This window comes from Eulemur rufifrons, chromosome 18 (genome assembly GCF_041146395.1).
Source record: "Eulemur rufifrons isolate Redbay chromosome 18, OSU_ERuf_1, whole genome shotgun sequence".
In the NCBI taxonomy this organism is placed as follows: domain Eukaryota; kingdom Metazoa; phylum Chordata; class Mammalia; order Primates; family Lemuridae; genus Eulemur; species Eulemur rufifrons.
The window spans coordinates 32,903,257-32,922,829 of record NC_091000.1 but is presented as its reverse complement, the minus strand read 5'-3'; the positions used below and the strand labels follow the sequence as shown (position 1 = coordinate 32,922,829).

The 19,573-nt window shown below is 35.2% G+C and overlaps 1 protein-coding gene across 2 annotated transcripts in view; it reads left to right on the top strand.

The window, feature by feature from the left end:
* Positions 1–19,573, top strand: part of TTC29 (tetratricopeptide repeat domain 29) — a 180,697-nt gene that overhangs the window by 114,746 nt on the left and 46,378 nt on the right. For both annotated transcript variants that reach the window (XM_069493352.1, XM_069493351.1), the window contains exon 11: positions 1,198–1,426. In XM_069493352.1, coding sequence (XP_069349453.1) covers positions 1,198–1,426 — 229 coding nt within the window. The remainder of the gene's footprint in view (positions 1–1,197; positions 1,427–19,573) is intronic.

Here is a 19,573-nt window from a genome sequence, read left to right as displayed (position 1 = left end):
TTTAGACAATTTGGGAGTAGCAGAAGAGAGTCTCTTCTCTGAGACTCAATTTCATTATCTGTCAAATAAGGACTATATTTTCTTCATAGGCAAATATGTGAAGGTAAATGACATGATACATATGAAGTATTTAGCACTGATCCTAATGCTTCATAAGAGCTAGGTAAACACTATTTATCTGTGGGCAATAGCTTTTAGGAGAGATGAGGGTGACAAAAAAATTAAATTTTTGCAAATTGAAATGTTGCAAAGGACTTATTGAAAAGATAGATATTTAAATGATCATTTGATTTGTGCTAATGCTCTCAAGATAATATTTTTTAGAAATTTTGAATACCTCAACATTCTCAGTTCAGAAGAATGGCATGCACAAGATTGAGTTAGATACATAGAATGAACAATATTTGATAGCACAACAAAGTGACCCTAATCAACAATAAGTTAGGATATGCTTGAAAATAACCAAAACAGTAGAATTGGAATGTCAGGATGTTCCTATCACAAAAAAATAATAAATGCTTGAGGTGATGGATACCCCAATTACTGTGATTTGATTAATACTTAGTGTATGCCTGTATGAAAACATCACATGTACCCTATAAATATATATGTACCCATAATAATTAAAATTTTTTAAAAAGAGTGGCATGTGTACATGGGAAAACAAGAACAGTAACTGAATCCGCAGATAGATACATTTATTTTCACTGGCTACTGATTAAAGGAGTTGGCTGAAAATGACCATTTGCTGTGACTAAAAACAAAAGACAGTTAAATATACTTCATTACATAAATCCAACTCTATGAGTAATAAAATTGTATCCAAATCAATGTGAATTGGTTCCCTTATTCCCAGACTTCTTTTTGCTACCATGTATTAGGTTGAACCATATGAAACTGCCAATATTTGACCACTTTTTTTCCATAAGAACTTAAGTTTCATACAGTTTAATCAAACAGATATAATTTCCAACTAAATTAATTTCAAGATAATGAATGGTGAGTGATCACAACTCTTTAAAAAAAGGATCCTCTTCTAATAGAGAGCCTGCCTGCCATCCCTTTCTTCTTGAAGATGAACTGCTACAACTGTTGAAAGATCAGTGTGGCACATGCCAGGGTCAAGTGGCAAACGTGAAATGGTGAAATAAAAATTAAGAAAAAAAAATATTTTTCTTGTTTTCCTTACCTTTTTAGGGAAACTACAACAAAGCTTCTGAATACTTTCAGCAAGCTTTTGACACAACAGTTGAGATAATGAACATGCCTCTGATGGAGGAAACAAAAGTTCATTACGGAATAGCAAAAGCCCATCAGATGATGCTGACGGTGAAAAATTACATAGAATCTTCAGATCTTACCAGCCTTGGCTACCTGCTGTCATGGAAGGAGACCAGAAGCGGCATTGAACCTCATCCAGTTAAGGGTAAGGCATTGGTTTTTGAAAACATTTTAGTTGTTGTGTCATTCTTAATGGTTAAGTCATTTTCATTGGAAAGGTTTATTCAACCATTGGTGATTTTAATTTGATTGATAATTTTAATTTTATTGGTTCCTTAGTACATGAAATTTGCATATACTTTTGCGCTATATTATACCTTCCATATTTAAGGGAAGCATAAAATAGGGGTAATGGTTTATGGTAGTTGATAAATCACCATTCTTATGCCAGGTTTTTTTTTTCAGTTATCTTAAACACTCAACAATATGTACTGATCAGTTGTAAGAAATGTAAAGTAAGCTTATGCTTTTTAAAAATGCTCAGCGTCATACCTTACTGACAAAAGCAACTGTTGATGGGTGCCAGTTTGTTTTACGCAGTTACTTTACTGATGGTAGTAAATTTTCCTATTCTTTTTGATCAATTTGATTTTGAATATGAATTTTTAAAATATTTGATAGTAATTTCTCTTCATTCTAGTTTTTCCCTACGTGCTTTTTCTTGTGAAGAATTAGAGTGAAAATAGTCAATTAAAAACAAACAACTAGAAGGTATATATGGGTAAATTTTATGTGTCAACTTGACTAGTTTCTAGTCTCCAGTTAAGAACTTTAAAATGGGATATTTTAAAATGAAACAAAACAAACAAAAATATAGGACTGTCTTGGGTTTGTTGTATTATTTATTTGCAAATCAAACTTCTTAAAGTAAAATGTTTTGAATATTTTTGATATTTTGGCATAACTCAATGGAATCATAAGGCAAACCTTTTGTAATTTGAGGAAGCATCTGATATTTAATTTGGAACTCTTTTGTTTCCCCCTTGGGACATTTAGATGAAAAAACAATATGTTTTGGTATTTATTTCCCCCATAGAATAAATAACAGTAAATTAGGCACAAAGGAATTTTGTTGACTCTTTTTGGCCAGTAGAATACCGTTTACAATTCTCTGTCCTCTAGTTATTAAATAAGGAAGGGTCTTGTTCCAAATACATGCACAGTAAGAGGAAATAAGATGAAATCTTCCAAAACAGATAGGTTGTTGAATTTCAGTGTGCTCAAGTGCCCCCCAAGAATATTTATAGTCAATTATTAAGTAATCACTTTTAGGTAATATTTTGCTTACTTCAGAATGCTGTCGTGCCATCATTTATTTGGTATCTCTGTAGTTTTGAGCTATGTATCCTTTAGGCTCTCACGTTTTCTGCCCAGAATAGCAGGAGATAAAGCAGAGGAGATATGATTCATGTTACATTACTTATTCTGATAAAGGTTTGGTAGAGGATAAGTTGAGCTACTCACATTTTTAGATTTGTCTTGGATAAACACTGACAATCACAATGGTAATTATGAAAAAATACCTGTGAAGAAACTATCTTCTGATCAGATCCATGTATATTTGAGGCATTCCTGGTTTTGGCTATTTAAAATTCTCTTTTGCTTTTCTTTACTCTATAAAGCTATTTTTCTATACTTTTTATGTTTTATTTTTCTATTTTTTGTAAGGTCATTTTTTGCTCCAAAGGACTTAGACACAGAGCAAAAAAAGCATTTCAAAGTATCAATCAGACATTAAAAACTCAACTATTTGTTGGTGGAGGGGGAAGATTAAATTCTTCATAATGTTATTAAAAAACTCTCTTACTGATTTATTTCATCAGATTAGAAATCTATGCATGAATGAGCTACAACATAAGAAGCTAATTCTCATACTATTGGCATGTTTAACACTTTTAGGGGTAGTCACTTTATTTGGAAATAAAACCTGTAGGACATTATGAAACACACTTGCTTGTTTGCATAGACATATTTTTAGTTCAGAATACACTAAAATCTGCTTTCAAACGCTTCAAAAATATTTCTTAAACCATAACTCTCATTCTATCTCTGCTCTGCTTAAAAATCTTCATTGACTTCCTACTGCTTCCTAGTTAAGTATAAGCTTCTCAACTTTTTTGGCTACTTCCCTCCCCCCCATTTTCCCCACACCCACACATACAACATACCTTATTATCACTTTATTCCAGCTCCGGCCCCATCCAAGGAAATCTTGCTCATCTTGCTAGATCCTTCTCACATGCTGAAACCTTTCCTGCTTTCCCCCACTTGAGTATGGTCTCTTCTCTCTGTTCCCACATTGGATGTCATTCATTTCCCACTAAGCACCTGTCATTTGGCATATTCTATATCCTACCATGGCCATTTCTGTAATCGCCTTAACTTCCCAATTAAGAGTATGGGTTTCTTAAAAACAGATCCTGATTCTTAGTATTACCCATGAAAGAAGACACAGTGTTTGACATCTACTAGACACCAAGCAAATATTTGTTGAATTAAGTAGAATTCAAAATGAGTATGGATGTATGCCCTGATCACAAACTAGTTTACACCACTTTTTTAAAACAAAATTCATAGTTTTCCCATCTTCTTGGAAAACCTGTGATCCAACACTGCATTTTGATTACCATCCAATTATCACATGAAATGAAGGTTGATAGTCACCAAACATGATGCTAACAAAATGAAAAATACAAAACTATCATTTGGAAATCTGAGCAGCTTTTAAGTTTTCAACTTTTGCCTTTCTTCTATGAAGAGGCATCTTTAATCTTGCTATTGAGAGGTCCCATGTATTCAGAAAAAAAAGCAGATCAAAGATCTGAAAGATACATTTTAAAAGCTGTGCAGTTATCTTCACCTCTGAGACTTCCATCCTCCAAACAAATCATTAGCTCAGAGAGCAGGCAATATTCTTTTAAGCAGAGGAACATGACCCCCTAAGGGAATAGAGCAGTGAGAGCACTCAGGTCTCCAGATGAAATAGAACAGTGACTCACCAGCAATCATCTCTCAGCTTTATACCTTTCAGAGGGAACACAGCAAATATAGCCACCTTCATACTATTCTAATACTCTTAGATATTGTTGGAATGATTTCATATTCTTCCTTCTCTTTCTAATATTAAAATAAGAATAGATTTCCCTCCCAAATTTAGGGATTTAGAAGGAATTCAAATTTATTGCAGTTCAATAAAATCATTCAGCCTGAAGCAACTGAAATTGGTTGGCTCTGGAAGGCTTAAGGGCCTATGAATTTCTGCTGGTTTTTCCAGAATATAGTTTACATTTCTTACTAGAGCTATTATCTCTACAACCAAGGAGGCATTTATTCTGGGGAATGAAAAGCTAATTCATCCTGCCTTTGGAGACCACAGATCCAGATGTGAAACAATACCACAGAAGCAAAAGCTTTCCTTATTCAACTTAATAGCAATGTTAACCTAGAAATGTAATTATAGCTGTTTGACAACATTGTTAACCACTTAACTGACAATAATTATACCAGAAACATGGTATTAATGCACTTTCTTACTGTAACCAAAAGTAAATTATATCAGAGAAATAGGATGCAAATCCTGAGTATAGAAATAGATAAAAACTCTGGCAGTCAGTGCTTAAAAACACTATTTCTACAAATTGGCAGGTAAAGGTTTCCTTAAGTGGCAAATATATCATCCAAATTTTATGTATCATTTAGTATTCTTAAAAGAAAACAATCAAAATCATGACTTTGTCTCACAGCTCTTGGTTTATGTTGACTTATTGTTGGGCCCCAGGTCAAGCCATATTTTCCTACCCTGTTTCTTGTTTATATTTTTCATTCATAAACTCGACCCTTTCAAAGAATATGAAAAAGTCACATTCACGAGTCTTCACTTTCTACTATGATCCTCTACTGCTGTTTGTTAAATAAGCCTAGTAATGAGGAAAGCGTTGTGGAATTAGCCAAAATATCAATAAGTAGATTTCATACCATCCTATCATCACAGAGCATATTTCTGTCTCTAATAATGTGTTCATAAACATAACACAGAAAAAGAAGATTCTGGTGAAAAATGGGGATGAACCAAAGCTTACCGTACTGGTAGCTTTGTGTCAGGAGTCCAGTGATCTGAGTTCTAATACCATATTGAACACTAACTACCTTTATGACTTTCAGCAAAAGATTTCACTTCAGTCTCTTTAGTCTGTTATGTAAGGTTTGAAATAGACTTTTATAATAATAAGATTCCTCTGGAACTGACCATGATTTCTCAGTAAAAACATCATCTTTCTAACTAAATATGGTATTTTGTAGTCTTTATGATTGCAATCTAGATATTCATGAGCATTTTATTTGTTGTTTTTCTCCCACAAACATCAATGTCTATGGGTTTCCACAAAAGGGAATTTATTATTATTATTAGCATTACCATTATTATTAAATATTAAACAACTGTATAAATTCCAAGTGTAAGTATTTTATTCTTCTGCTAGAATTCATAATAAAGAAGTTTCTAGCTATCTGACGTCATATGCAGTTTTACTTTTCCCTGGCTGGCACTGTTGAGGTTGCTAATCCTAGTGAACTATTTCATCTGCAGACTTTTGATTCTCTCCCCTGTTTTCAAGCCTATGTCTTACTTCCTCTTAGCAGTTTCTCAGCCCCTGCCCTTTCTTCTGCTGTTCCTGGGGTTCCCAATTCCTGAATATGCCTGCCTTTCTACTCATCATTATTCCTTCTTCATGTAATTTATTTTGTGGCTGTCTCTGCCCTCTCAAATCTGGTACCGTTCCTACAACCTCTTCCATCTTCTGAAAATGAGTTAAAATCTTAAGCTTTTTTGAGTTTTTATAGAATCACAAAATGGTTGATTTGTGTGGTACCAAAGAAATCGCTTGGTCCACACTTTTTATTTTCAAATGTCTTTAGACCTGGAGAAACACAGTCATGTGATAATATCCAAAAGACAACATGGAGAAAGTTCCTAGGCTATAGCACAAGGAGACGAACCAAGGCAGAGCCCAGCAGACTCCCTGAGTTGAGAAGACTGAATTGGAAGTTCAGAGAAGCCAAGGTGGCTAGAGTTTACAACAAAGACTAATGGAAAGAAAAGAGCTGCACAGAGAGAGAGAGATCCAAAGTTCTACAGAGTCTTCAACTGAATACTGATCAGTATGTGCATGTGAAGAAACTGCTGCAGACCAGGGAAAGTCCCACCCAAAAAAATCATGTAGAACAGTCACTTAAGCTTAAACATGTTAATAGTTGAGAATAATTTGCATTCCCACCACTCAGAATAGGAAAACCTCATAAAACAGGGGACATCAGGGAGAAAACAGATAAAGGCATTCCTTAAGCAGTGAGGAAAAATTAGCACTAAATGAAAGACTACTTTGGTCCCACCTAACAAAGCTTAAAAACAAATATCAAAGGATCAAATATTTTCAAGTGACTTACCTGAATCCTAGAACAAAACTAGAATATTTATAGGAATGAAAAATATCTAGCACCCAAAAAAGTAAAATTCCAAAAATCTGGCATCCAATCAAAATTACTTAGCTATGCCAAGAAGCAGGAAGATATGACTTATATTTCAGAGAAAATGAATAAATAGAAACTTACCCAGGGATGACACAAATGATACAATTACTAGACAAAGACAGTTATTAAAACTATAGTACATATGTTCAAGAGGTAGTAGAAAGAATGATAATATGAGAAAAACAATGTAAGAGAAAACACAAATTGAATTTCTAGAAGTAAGAAATAAAATGTCCAAGATGAAAAATAAACTGAATGGGAATAGCAACAGATTAGAAATGTAAAAGAAAAAATTAGTGAACTTGAAGACATAGCAATAGAAACTATACAAAATGAAATACAGAGGGAAAAATACCGAAAAAAATGAATAAAGCATAGCATAAAACTGTGTTTAAGTTTCAAGAAGCCTAATATATGGATAAGTTGGAGGTTTATGAGAGGAATTATTACATAATCTCAAACACAATTACTTCCAAAGTCCCTTAGTTATGCTCTACAATAACATTTCTTTAAGGATTTTTGGAGTGACAATCTGAAGTAGAGAATTAAGGAAAGCCCAAAAGAGATAAGGCTGTGAATTTGGAAAAAGCATATTTCAGTGATGGGCAGTCTTCTTTCAATACAGTCTCCATATGTTGTGCAGAGAGGAATTTGGGCATCAAAGTCAGACAATTGCTTTGTTTGAATCCCAACTCCACCACTTCATAGCTGATAGACCTGGGTACTTTTACCTCTGTTACCTCATCTATAAGAAGGGGATGACAGTCCCTTCCTCATAAGGCTGCCTTGGGGGTCCAACGATATAATACACCTGTGTGGAACACCCTGTTGGCTGCCCAACCCAGTGGCCATTGCCCAACTTCTTACTTGCTGATGGAACCCTGATAATGTTCTTGCTCTTCAAGTTGCCATGCCTTGGGGGGAGGTAAGGTCTTTCTCCATCTCAAGGGTTGAATATTTGCTATATAAGTCACTGTGATCTCATTATACTTGCCAAGTGGCAGCTTTAGGAAGGATATGTGACATAATGCTAATTAATGATATAAGAGAAGAAAATCTGGATAATTCCTAGGAAGGGTTTCTTCATTCTTAAAAAGGAGGTCGTGAGATTTCCTTAGCCTAAGATGGGATTGAACAGAACCTTTAAAAACTCTGTACTTCTGCTCAGAAATAGGATGATGGCATTTCAGACAGGAGTCTCCATCCTCCTCATTTGCTAGCAAATTAATAAATCTCTCTTTCCTTCTCCTCAAAAAGAAAAAAATAAAAAGGAGCACAAGATAAAAAGATTCCCTTTTTCCTGACTTTAAATGGTGATGCATAATTATGTGATGCCTGGAGCTGCTATGCCCATCTTGCAACTAAGCTACCAAAATGCTGAGGATGGCAGAAAGAAAGGGGAGAAGGAATCTAGACACTTAATGACTTTCCTGGATGTTAAATTGACCAACTCCGTCGTGATTACCACCACCACTTAGTTTAATGTAAGATAAATTTCCCTATTTTTCTATTTTATTATTTTTAATTGATAAATACAAATTATATATGTATATTTATCATGTACAATATGATGTTTTGAAATATATATACATTGTGGAATGTCTCAGTTGAGCTAATTAGCATATGCATTGCCTCATATACTTATTTTTTGTGGTGAGAACACTTAAAATCTACTCTTACAGTGATTTTCAAAATACATTTCTTATTAACTATAGTCACCATGTACTACAATAGATCTCTTGAACTGATTTCTCCTACCTAACTGAAATTTTGTATCCTTTGAGCAACATCTCCTCAACTCATAATTTCCCTCTTTCTTAAGGCACTTTTAGCTGGCTTTTCTTTGTTACTCTAAGCAGTCTAAGAATATATTTATTATATACTGCATTCTTACAATAAAGTATACCAGAGAATAGAAAATGTTATTAAGAAAATCATAAAAAGATAGAGGATGAGGTGCTGTCTCGGGGTGGCAGAGGTGGAAGAAAATCCAGATATACGTGGACCTTGTAAGAATAAAATGCCAAGTGATGCTGATGCATTATCTACTCAGAGGAGCAACTGTGGTGATGCTTGTAGTCCCAGCAGCTAGCACAAAGCCTGGCACATAATAGCACTCAAGGAAAGCCTGAACTTGGGAACTATTCATTGGATAACCTACTTTTTGCAGAATTTTATTAAATATATTTTTAAACATTAGGCAATACCTCAAAATCTGATATTCTCTCTGAATTTTTAAAATGCCTCATGTTCTAAATTTCCTTACCCCTCCTGCTAACTTAACTCCTTTCCTAATGAGAAAACCCTTCCTTCAGAGCATCTAAGTTGTGAACAATGTTAGGAAGAAATCTGTCTAATTGAGCTGATTCACACTGTAATATGCCTGAAAGTGCTTTAACCTATTAGAGCAATTAGAAATTTTTTAAATGTTGGAAAATCACCTATGGTCAGAACTTAGCACTGTTGTAATATAGCACATAATTTAAATCATCCAGGCAGTATGGGGCAAGGTAATTATGGATAATGAGGCCAATACGTGAATCAGTGTTGTAAAATCTGGGAATCTGCCCTTAAATTCCACTTCTGTAAGCTATTCCTGTATTTTAAAGCTTTCCTTAGTAAATCTATACCTTTTTTTGGAGGAAAATGTTTATTAGAATTTTTAAAAGACAGATCACTCTCTGATTTCTCTCATTTCTTCAGAAAAACATGCAGTTACTGCTTGCACATACTATTGACCCTTGAGCAACATAAGTTTGAATTATGAGGGAAATCCTTATGATTTCCTTAGTAACATTTCCTTTTCTCTAGCTTACTTTATTGTAAGTATGTACACAACACACAAAATATGTGTTAACCAGCTGTTTATGTTATAGGTAAAACTTCCAGTCAACAGTAGGCTATTAGTAGTTGAGTTTTGGGGAAGTCAAAAGTTATGTATGGATTTTCAACTGCACAGGGGGTTGGCGCTCCTAACCCCTGTGCTGTTCAAGGGTCAACTGCAATTTCAGAGGGTTCAACAATCATTGTTCAAGGAGGTAGAAATTACAAGTGCTTACAAATATCTGGTTCTTTTCTCTTCTGGTCACGTGGAAGCTTGCACTTCTCAGCCCCTTGCAACTGGGCAGGGCTCTGTAGCTAGCCTTGGCCAGTGGGCTGCAGGCAAAAGTCACTTCTGGGCATGGGCATAGGAGAGCCTACCTGAGACCCTGCAGCTGAGTCTTTCCCTGCTGAAGTGATCATGGAGGAAGCCTTCTTAAAAATAGCAGAGGTATAATATGGAAGCAGCCTGGATCACTAAATCTCCACATGGAGAACATTTGCCCTGGAAGGTCATTCATATCTGCAGCAGACTTTGTGTGCACACAGAATAATCCTTTCTAGTGGTAAACCATTGAGATCTTCAGAGTTGTCTGTTACCACAGCTTACTTTAGCCTGACTCTAGAATCTTCTGGATTCTCCGTGATGGCTTCCAAGAAAGCAGCAATAGGAGCTCCAGTGGGAGACTTGGGACAGCCATTTCTCTGTATAACAATTTAAAAATGTGTGATTATAGACTGTGGGTCTGCCTGTGATTTTTTTCAGAATCAGAGACTTTTAAAAGTCCTTTATTTTTTACTCCCATTTCTAGTTACAGAAAACGAGTTTGGTAAGACAAATGGGGGATGAAATATTTAAATATGTTCTCTATATTTGACACTCCACGCTAGTGTCAAAAAAGCTTAAGAAGGATATGCATCTTTTCTGCTAGTCTTATTTAAATCATGATAGATTATATAAATGTATTTCTAACATACATATCAAGAAAGAGCTTAGAGAATTCAGTGACTTCTGCAACTGATAAGAAAATAAAATATTTCCAAAGGTGAAACATGCTGAAAAAGACAATCAATGCTTAATAGTAACCAAATTTTAAAATAAAGAAGACAGCAGAATTTGAGCCTGAATTTCAAATTTCCTCATCCAAATACAGTTCACTCATCTTCACTTATTCTCTGCAAGTGACAAGTTGCTTCCATAAGAATAAAGCACTTCTTCAGAAACTAATGCTTACTTCATTGGGAAATAATAATGTAGCTCTAGATCCCTCGGGTTGAAAGATTTCTTTTTTTTTTTCCTTTTTCTTTTTTTCTCCCTCTGAGAGTCTCCATCTCTATCTGCTGCCTTGGTTCAATAAAAGAGAATTATTGATTGCTCAAACAAAAACTATCCTTCTTTTAGATTCTGCTCACAGTTCTTGGTAGCTAGTGGTGTTACCAGTGTTAACTTTCCAATGTACACTGAACTCACCACTTCCAAGAAAAATGTAGCTGGGTTTCTCTAATCTGATTTTATTTAGTATTTCAATTTTATCTTTAATTGCTAGTTTAAGAAGCTTATGAAAAGTTTGTTGGTTGATTAAACCATAGCAAAACCGGAGTGAATGCTGGAGCTGTACCAGTAGAAGGCTAGGGTTTGAAGTTCTGGGAGAACCTAGCTGTCACCCACTTATATTTGTCTAATTCCCAGTGAAAGGTCTTACCTCCACCTCTAACTATGCCCTTTGACTTGTGGTTATGGATTCTAAATACTGTGCCAACTCAGCTAAATGCTTTCTACTATTGCTAGAATTTGGGGGCAAAATGATCTTCTTCTATATATATATTTAATCCTTTTTTCATAAGGCTCTTGTCATAGGACAATTGAGAAATATATAAGATTTCTTCTGAAAAAAGAAGCGATATGATGTTATTATAGTATTTAAAACATGAACTTATTGAAGGAACAAGTTTTGCTGGCTTCTAATTCTTTCTAAACTTTCCCTGATTCAGAATTATATTCATTGTACCAGAATTGACTCTTCTTTAAATTCTTTTAATCTGTCCTCCTTAAATTTTTAACTCCCAGACAAGAGTGACTATTCTATGATCTAGATGCTAAAGCATAATTAATTAAAAATGTTTTTATGACAAATAATTCTATAGAAATTATTTCTAATGCCTTATGATGATGAATGACTTGAATAACAATCACTGGATATATATTATATTTCTCATAGGTGATGTCTACTTCCTGGGCATGGGTACAATGTGCTCAGTATGGGAAATATTGGACAAGACTCTAATGAGAAGAAATACTAGCATATTTCTTAATTTTAATGCCAGTCTATCCTGATCATTGTCTTGACCTTCCTGAAATAAGTCTTTCAATCACTTATGAATGTAGCTGAACACATTTACTTTCTGAATCCTCTGAACTACTATAACAATGAAATAAATATTAAAAGCATCAATCAGTATTCACCATCCAATGTACTCAGGTTCTGAGCAAATAGGTATTCTTCCATTATGCCCTTAAGATAAACAAAGTTAGACTTCGTCAAACCAATAGAGAAAACTAAAGTTAGTTCATTTAAGTGCTATGCCTTTGAGGGATTGCACCTATTAACCTCTAACATCAGGCACCTAAACTGAGAAAAAGACTGGTTAATTTTAGTCTTTAGTGAGATAAGTCTGATTTTTCTGAATTAAGACTATGCATTTCATAGTATCAGCAGCCAATAAGATGTATTTTGCACTCTTATCAAAAGAAGCTTAGTTCAACACTTTCAAAAGCCTTCTCGCCTTGCTTATTAGGTGATAAGGTCCTGGGCAGTGAAACATAATTTTCAAGTCTCCACATAGTTTTAATTCAGATACTAGAATAACAATGGAGAAAAACAAAAGGAAATGAAGCTACAAATTCAATAGCCAGGAAAAGACTTGGTAAGGGAAACTGGGAGAACTGCGTCAAAATAACCATCATAAAATTTTGAGGTTAATATTTATACTGTACTGGACAGACTTATTTGGTCCAAGTTTTTACTACCAGCAGCTAACAAGATTATAAAAAGAGGGAAAAAAACTATGCAAGAGAAAGCTATTAATGTCCACCCTTTAGTTATTAATTTTCTTCTATCACAATATAAAACACTAGTTGTGTTGAATACAGGGGTATAAGCAAAAGAAACAGTATTTTTAAAAAAAAAAATCATAGTAGGCACAGATGAGAAGCCTGATATTATGATTTTATCAGAGAAATACTCCCTGAAAATATAGATGTCCAAATACCTACATTAACTACTTCTCATCTGAATGAATTCACCTGTTCGCTCATCTTCATCATCCAGGGCTTTATATTGTAATCATATTTAAAATTTTATATGATGAAATGTGAACATAGTATATTTTTAGTAATTTGATTGGCAGGAAATAGGGAACAAAACCTTACAAGCAGGGCTTTTTAATAATTTATAATTACTTACATGAATCTACTAAGTTTAGGCACACAATTATATGACTAATTATGTTGAAAATCCAAGTGGATGCTTAAATAGATGACCATGCCCTGAGGCCCTTCCAGTTGTTTCTGCTGTCTCATTTAACCATGCAAATGTTATTAAGCATTCCTGGCTAAAAATTTTCAAGCATGTGCAAGTGTAATTGCATAGATAATTATGCATAATACTGTCACTTACTTATATCTAACACAGAAATTTTCCTTTAAAAAAATCGGCTTTCTACTGGGTAGCATTCTCAGTACAAATACGATTTATAAAATATAAGTAGATAAAAACTAACCTATTGCTCTCCTTCAGGATCTCTTCTTAACTCTCTTTTGCACATTGATTTGAAGGCAAAGAGAAAGATCAAGCAATATACAGGCAAACCTCGGAGATATTGCAGGTTCCATTCCAAACCATTGCAATAAAGCGAATATTGCAATAAAGCAAGTCACATGAAATTTTTGGTTCTTCATTGTATATAATCGTTATGTTTACATTATGCTTTAGTCTTTTGTGTGCAATGGCATCATGTCTAAAAAAACAATGTACATATCCTCATTTAAAAATACTTTATTGCTTAAAAACTGCTAACTATCATCTGAGCCTTTAGCAAGTCATAATCTTTTTGCTGGTGGAGGATCTTGCCTTGACCTTAATGACTGCTGATTGATCAGGGTTGTGGTTGCTGAAGGTTGAGGTGGCTGCAGCACTGTCTCAAAATAAGACAACAATAAAGTTTGTCACATCTAAAATAAGACAACCATGAGGTTTGTTGCATCAATTGACTCTTCCGGTCATGAACGATTTCTCTGTAGCATGTGATGCTGTTTGATAACATTTTACCCACGTTAGAACTTCTTTCAAAATTGGAGTCAGTCCTCTCAAACCCTGCCACTGCTTACCAACTAAGTTTATGTAATATTTTAAATCCTTTGTCATTTCAATAATGTTCACAGCATCTTCACCAGGAATAGATTACATCTCAAGAAACCACTTTCTTTGCTCATCCACAAGAAGCAATTCCTCATCTGTTCAAGTTTTATCTTGAGATTGCACCAATTCAGTTACATCTTCAGACTCCTCTTCTAATTCAGGTTCTCTTGCTATTTCTACCACTTCTGTAGTTACTTCCTCCACTGAAGTCTTGAACCTCTCAAAGTCATCCATGAGGACTGGAATCAACTACTTCCAAATGTCTGCTAATGTTGATAGTTTAACCTCCTCTCATGAATCATGAATGTTCTTAATGGCAGCTAGAATGGTGAATGTTTTCCAGAATGTTCTCAATTTGCTTTGCCTAGATCCATCAGAGAAATTACTATCTATGGCAGCAGTAGTCTTATAAAATGTATTTCTTAAATAATAAGACTTGAAAGTCAAAATTACTCTTTGATCCATGGATTGAAGAATGGATGTTGTGTTAGCAGACATAAAAATAACATTATCCTTCTTGTACATCTCTGTCTGAGCTCTTAGGTGACTAGATGCGTTGTCAATGAGCAGCAACAATTTGAGAAGAATCTCTTTTTCTAAATAGTAGTTCTCAACAGGGGGCTTAAAATACTCAGCAAACCATGCTGCAAATAGATGTGCTGCCATCCAGGCTTTGTTGTTCCATTTATAAAGCACAGGCAGAAGAGATTTAGCAAAATTCTTAAGGGCTCTAGGATTTTCAGATTGGTAAATGAGCATTGGCTTCAACTTAAAGTCATCAGATGCATTTGCCCATAATAAAAGAGAGTTAGCCTATCCTTTGAATCTTTAAAGCCAGGTGTTGACTTCTCCACTCTTGCTATGAAAGTCCCAGATGGCATCTTCTAATAGAAGACCGTTTCATCTACATTGAAATTTATTGTTTAGTGTAGCCACCTTCATCAATTATCTTAGGTAGATCTTCTGGATAACTTGCTGTAGCTTATATATTAACACTCACTGCTCCACTTTGCACTTCTGTGTTATAGAGACACCTTCTTTCCTCAAACCTCATAAACTGATCTCTGCCAGCTTCAAACTTCTCTTCTCCAGCTTACTCACATCTCTCAGCCTTCATAGAATTGAGGAGAGTTATGGCCTCTCTTTCAATTTGGCTTTGGCTTAAGGGAATATTGTGGCTGGTTTGATCTTCTATCCAGACCACTAAAACTTTCCCTATATCAGCAAAAAGGTTGTTTTGCTTTCTTCTTTTTTTTTCTGCTATTATTAACATTTATTATGTATATCTGTTACCTTAGGAAATGACCTATTTTTCTTTTATTTATTTATTTTTTTTTAATTCAGGATATTATGGGGGTACAAACATTTTGGTTACATGAAATGCATTTGCCTCACCCAAGCCAGGGCTACAAGTGCGTCCTTCCCCCATACAGTGTGCCCCATCTCCATTAGCTGTCGGTTTACCCCCACCATCAACCCCCACCCCTAAAACCCCCCTACCTGACCAGCACCCAATGAGCATTACTACCATGTAAGCACCTTAGTGTTGATCAGCTGGTATCAATTTGATAGTGAGTATACATGTGGTGCATGTTTTTCCATCCTTCTGATACCTCACATCGAAAGATGGGCTCAATCTCTACCCAGAATAATATAAGCGGTGCTAGATTATCATTGTTTTTTGTAGTTGAGTATTCCATGGTATACATATACCACATTTTATTAATCCACTCATGTACTGATGGGCACTTGGGTTGTTTCCACATCTTTGCAATGTTGAATTTTGCTGCCATAAACATTCGAGTGCGGATGTCTTTATTATAGAATGTCTTTTTTTCCTTTGGATAGATGTAGTAGTGTTTTGCTTTCTTATCATTTTTGTGTCCACTGGAGTAACATCTTTAATTTCCTTCAAGAACTTTTTCTTTGCATTCACTACTTGGCTAACTAACTGTTTGGTGCAAGAGGCCTAGCTTTTGGCCTATCTCAGCTTTCAACATGCCTTCCTCGCTAGGCTTAATCATTTCCAGCATCTGGTTTAAAGTGAGAGACATGCAACTCTTCCTTTTACTTGAACACTTAAAAGGCATCATAGGGTTAATTGGCCTAATTTCAATATTGCTGTGTCTCAGGGAATAGGGAGGCCCAAGGAGGGGGAGAGACAAGGTAACAGCCAGTCAGTGGAGCAGTCAGAACACACACAATGTTTATCAATTAAGTTCACTGTCTTGTATGGGCACAGTTCATGGCATCCTGAAACAATTAAAATGGTAATATCAAAGACCACTGATCATAGAGCACCGTAACAGATATAATAGTAATGAAAAAGTTTGAAACACTGCAGGAATTACCAAAATGTGACACAGAGACACAAAGTGAGCACATGCTGTTGGAAAAATGATGCCCATAGATTTGCTAAACTAAGGTTTGCCACAAACCTTCAATTTATAAAAAACACAATATCTGGGAAGTGCAATAAAGCAAAGCACAATAAAACTATGTGTGCTTGTACTAAACTAAAGCAAATTTGACATATCTAACAATGAAACAATCTACATTTACAAACAAATCCAATGGAAATTATAATTGAATAATCATATGTATGATATAATCATAATCATACTTATGTAGACATAGGTTCACATAAATATTTATACAAACTTGATAACAGGGATACAAAAAACCCTAACTGTCCTCTTCTAGGAATAAAAATGTGGGTAGCAAATTTTTCAGGTTTGCCTATATTAAAGCCATGTTTATATAACAGCAAAAAATGTCTGGGAAAAAATTACCACCGCACACATGTTGGCAAGGGAATCTCTTGTCATGAGAATTATTGAGGAAGCTTCACAATACAAAACCCTGCCTGATGACATCTCTTGCCAGTTTGGATTCTGTACTGCCCCGCTTACAATCCCCGGCTTCCGATGCAATGTTTAACGTGTGTACAGCTGATTGGTGGAGCCGGGCTCATACGCCCCTGTCCCAGCTGCAAGGGAAGCTGGGAAGTGAGTATCTGGCTTTTCAACACCTACAAGTGAGAACAAGTCTCAACTTTCCACCTAATTTTGTAAGTAGGGAACTTCTTAAGCATAGAAACAGAGATTTAGATTCTGGTGGGCAACCTCTAGAAATAGTGCTAAGTGCTGTGAATGAAAAATAAAGCAGGTAAGAGGATAGAAAGTGATTGGGTTTGGGGAGGGCTATTTTAGACAGACAGTTTTGAGAAGCCTCTCAAAAGAAACCTGATTGGAATGAGAAAGTAAGGCATGTGAACATCTAGGAGAGTGGGGAGAAGATATCCAGGTAAAGCTAGGCTTGTTCAAGTAACAGGGAAAAGACGAATATGTCTGCAACAAAGTGAGTGAGCGGAAGAGAGATAAAAATTGAGGTTTGAGGGGCAGCCAGGTAATTTAGCCCTTGTGAGCCACAGTGATGACTTTGGATTTTATTCCAATTGTGCTGGAAAATTATCAGTGAGATCTGAGAAGAGGACTCTGATTGACTTTTCAAAAAGATTGCTTTGACTGCTGTGTGGAGAGTAGCTTGTAAAGCAGTGGTCTTTTTGACTAAAATCTACAGTAAGAAATATATTTTACTTTGTGATGTATCATAAGTAATAGAATACAAAGAGTCTGACAAAACAGTACTTACTACCTGTGAAGCACTCTAGAATTTTTCTGTTGTATTTTAGTCTAGTCCGTTTTATTTTTTAACGATTTTAAAGAAAATATAAGTAGGAGATTTTTAACAGGAAAAAATGACATTGAAGTTAGAAATGTTCATTGGTGACAAGATATTTTGTTGCATTTTCTATCATAGATACGTATTTTAAGATACCCTGTGGAAAATCAAACTTCACAATAAGCCTTAGGCAGTTTCTCAAGGTGCAACTCAAGGACCACTTGCATCGAAGTTATGGAGGGTGGAGTAGGGTTGAATTGTTATAAATGTGTATTCTAGGGCCCTACTTTGGATTCATTAAATCATAATTTCTAATGAAGGGGCTTAAGAATCTGCTTTTAACAAGCTAAACACACATTCTTATGTGTGGGAATTGTTCTTAAATTTCTTAAATTTTTCAGTATTTTAAGGTGATAATGCAAGATTAGCTTTTCCTCATGAATTATATTTCACTAATATATGTAAACTCAGTGGGTCTTAAGACAACATTTCTTATCCCAAATTCATTGTGTATATTAAATATGTACAACTTTTTACATGTCAATCATATCATAACAAAGTGGGGTTTTTTTTTAAAAAAAGGGATATTTCTTAGCAATAATAGTACTGTTTACTATTATTATAAATTCACATAAAATATGGAAAACACTTCAAATCAGTGCTATTATTCAGTGCATCTGCTCCTTTCACCTCCTTTAAATATATATTTTAAAAACAATTCAAAAGTTCCTTGAACTCTTTTCCTCCCTAATCCCAACCTTGTGTCAACACTTGTGACTTCTCATAATTTATCAAAAATAATCTACTTTCTCTGCTAAGTTGCCTTTCTTTTTCCCTTCCAAATGTTCCTAAAATGTCACTTCCCTAAAAAACCTACCTACCCATGTTGAAATGTGGTTAAATACCATATAGTCACAGCTCCACAATTCTAAGTGGTGTCTGACAGCATCATTTTTCCATAACTTTACATGTCATTGATTTTCACTAAACATTATGCTCTACTGTGGCACAGGTGGAATTTTCTCATCATGTCATTCTGTTTAGATGCATTCTGGATACAACAAGTTAGACAGTCTCAAAAGGGTTTCAAGTATCATTAAAGGATGTGGGAAATTTTTCTTTACTTGGTTGTATAGCAAAACACAGGAAACCCTAGACAGGACCTGTATTATGGCTAACACACGTGCAAAATCAGGCTCTAGTCTGGCATTTTTGATGTTGATGAAGAATGGGGCTTAAGATCAGATGTCATAAAGTCATTTTGTAAAATGTTTTCCAATGTCACCTTTACTTTTACTGTGGGTGGAATAATGTCCCCCATGTTAGTGATATGACTATAGCAAAGACTGTTGCAGGGGCATTCTCCTCATCCCTTAGCTAAAGCAAAGTATTCTGACATATGATTGCACGTCAAAGGAATCATCTCCCATCAATTCAGCTTCAAAAGCAAAAAAAAAAAAAAAAAAAAAAATGGGACAGAATTCGTATGTGTTCATGGGGAAACATGGGGTTAAAGTGGACTGCATTTCAGGAAGCGTTCAGTTGACTTGCTATGTGGCGAGAGGCTGTGCAGTCCTAGCTAATGACTTGTAGGTACTGAATCCTCAGGTCTCTCAGGTGGTTTCAGTCGATCAGTTTCAGCAGAATGATGAAAAGGTTGAGATAAAATAAACTGACAGTTGCTACTCATCGTAGGCAGCAAGCTGTACCCAGGCAGCTGAGACCCTGGGAGCCCTCTTTCTTAAACAAAGGCTTTCACTGCAGTGAGCAATGAACTCCAAATAAAAAAAAAAAATGGGGGCAGATTGGCAGCTGGTGACCGACAGGAGGAGGGAAAGGAGGGT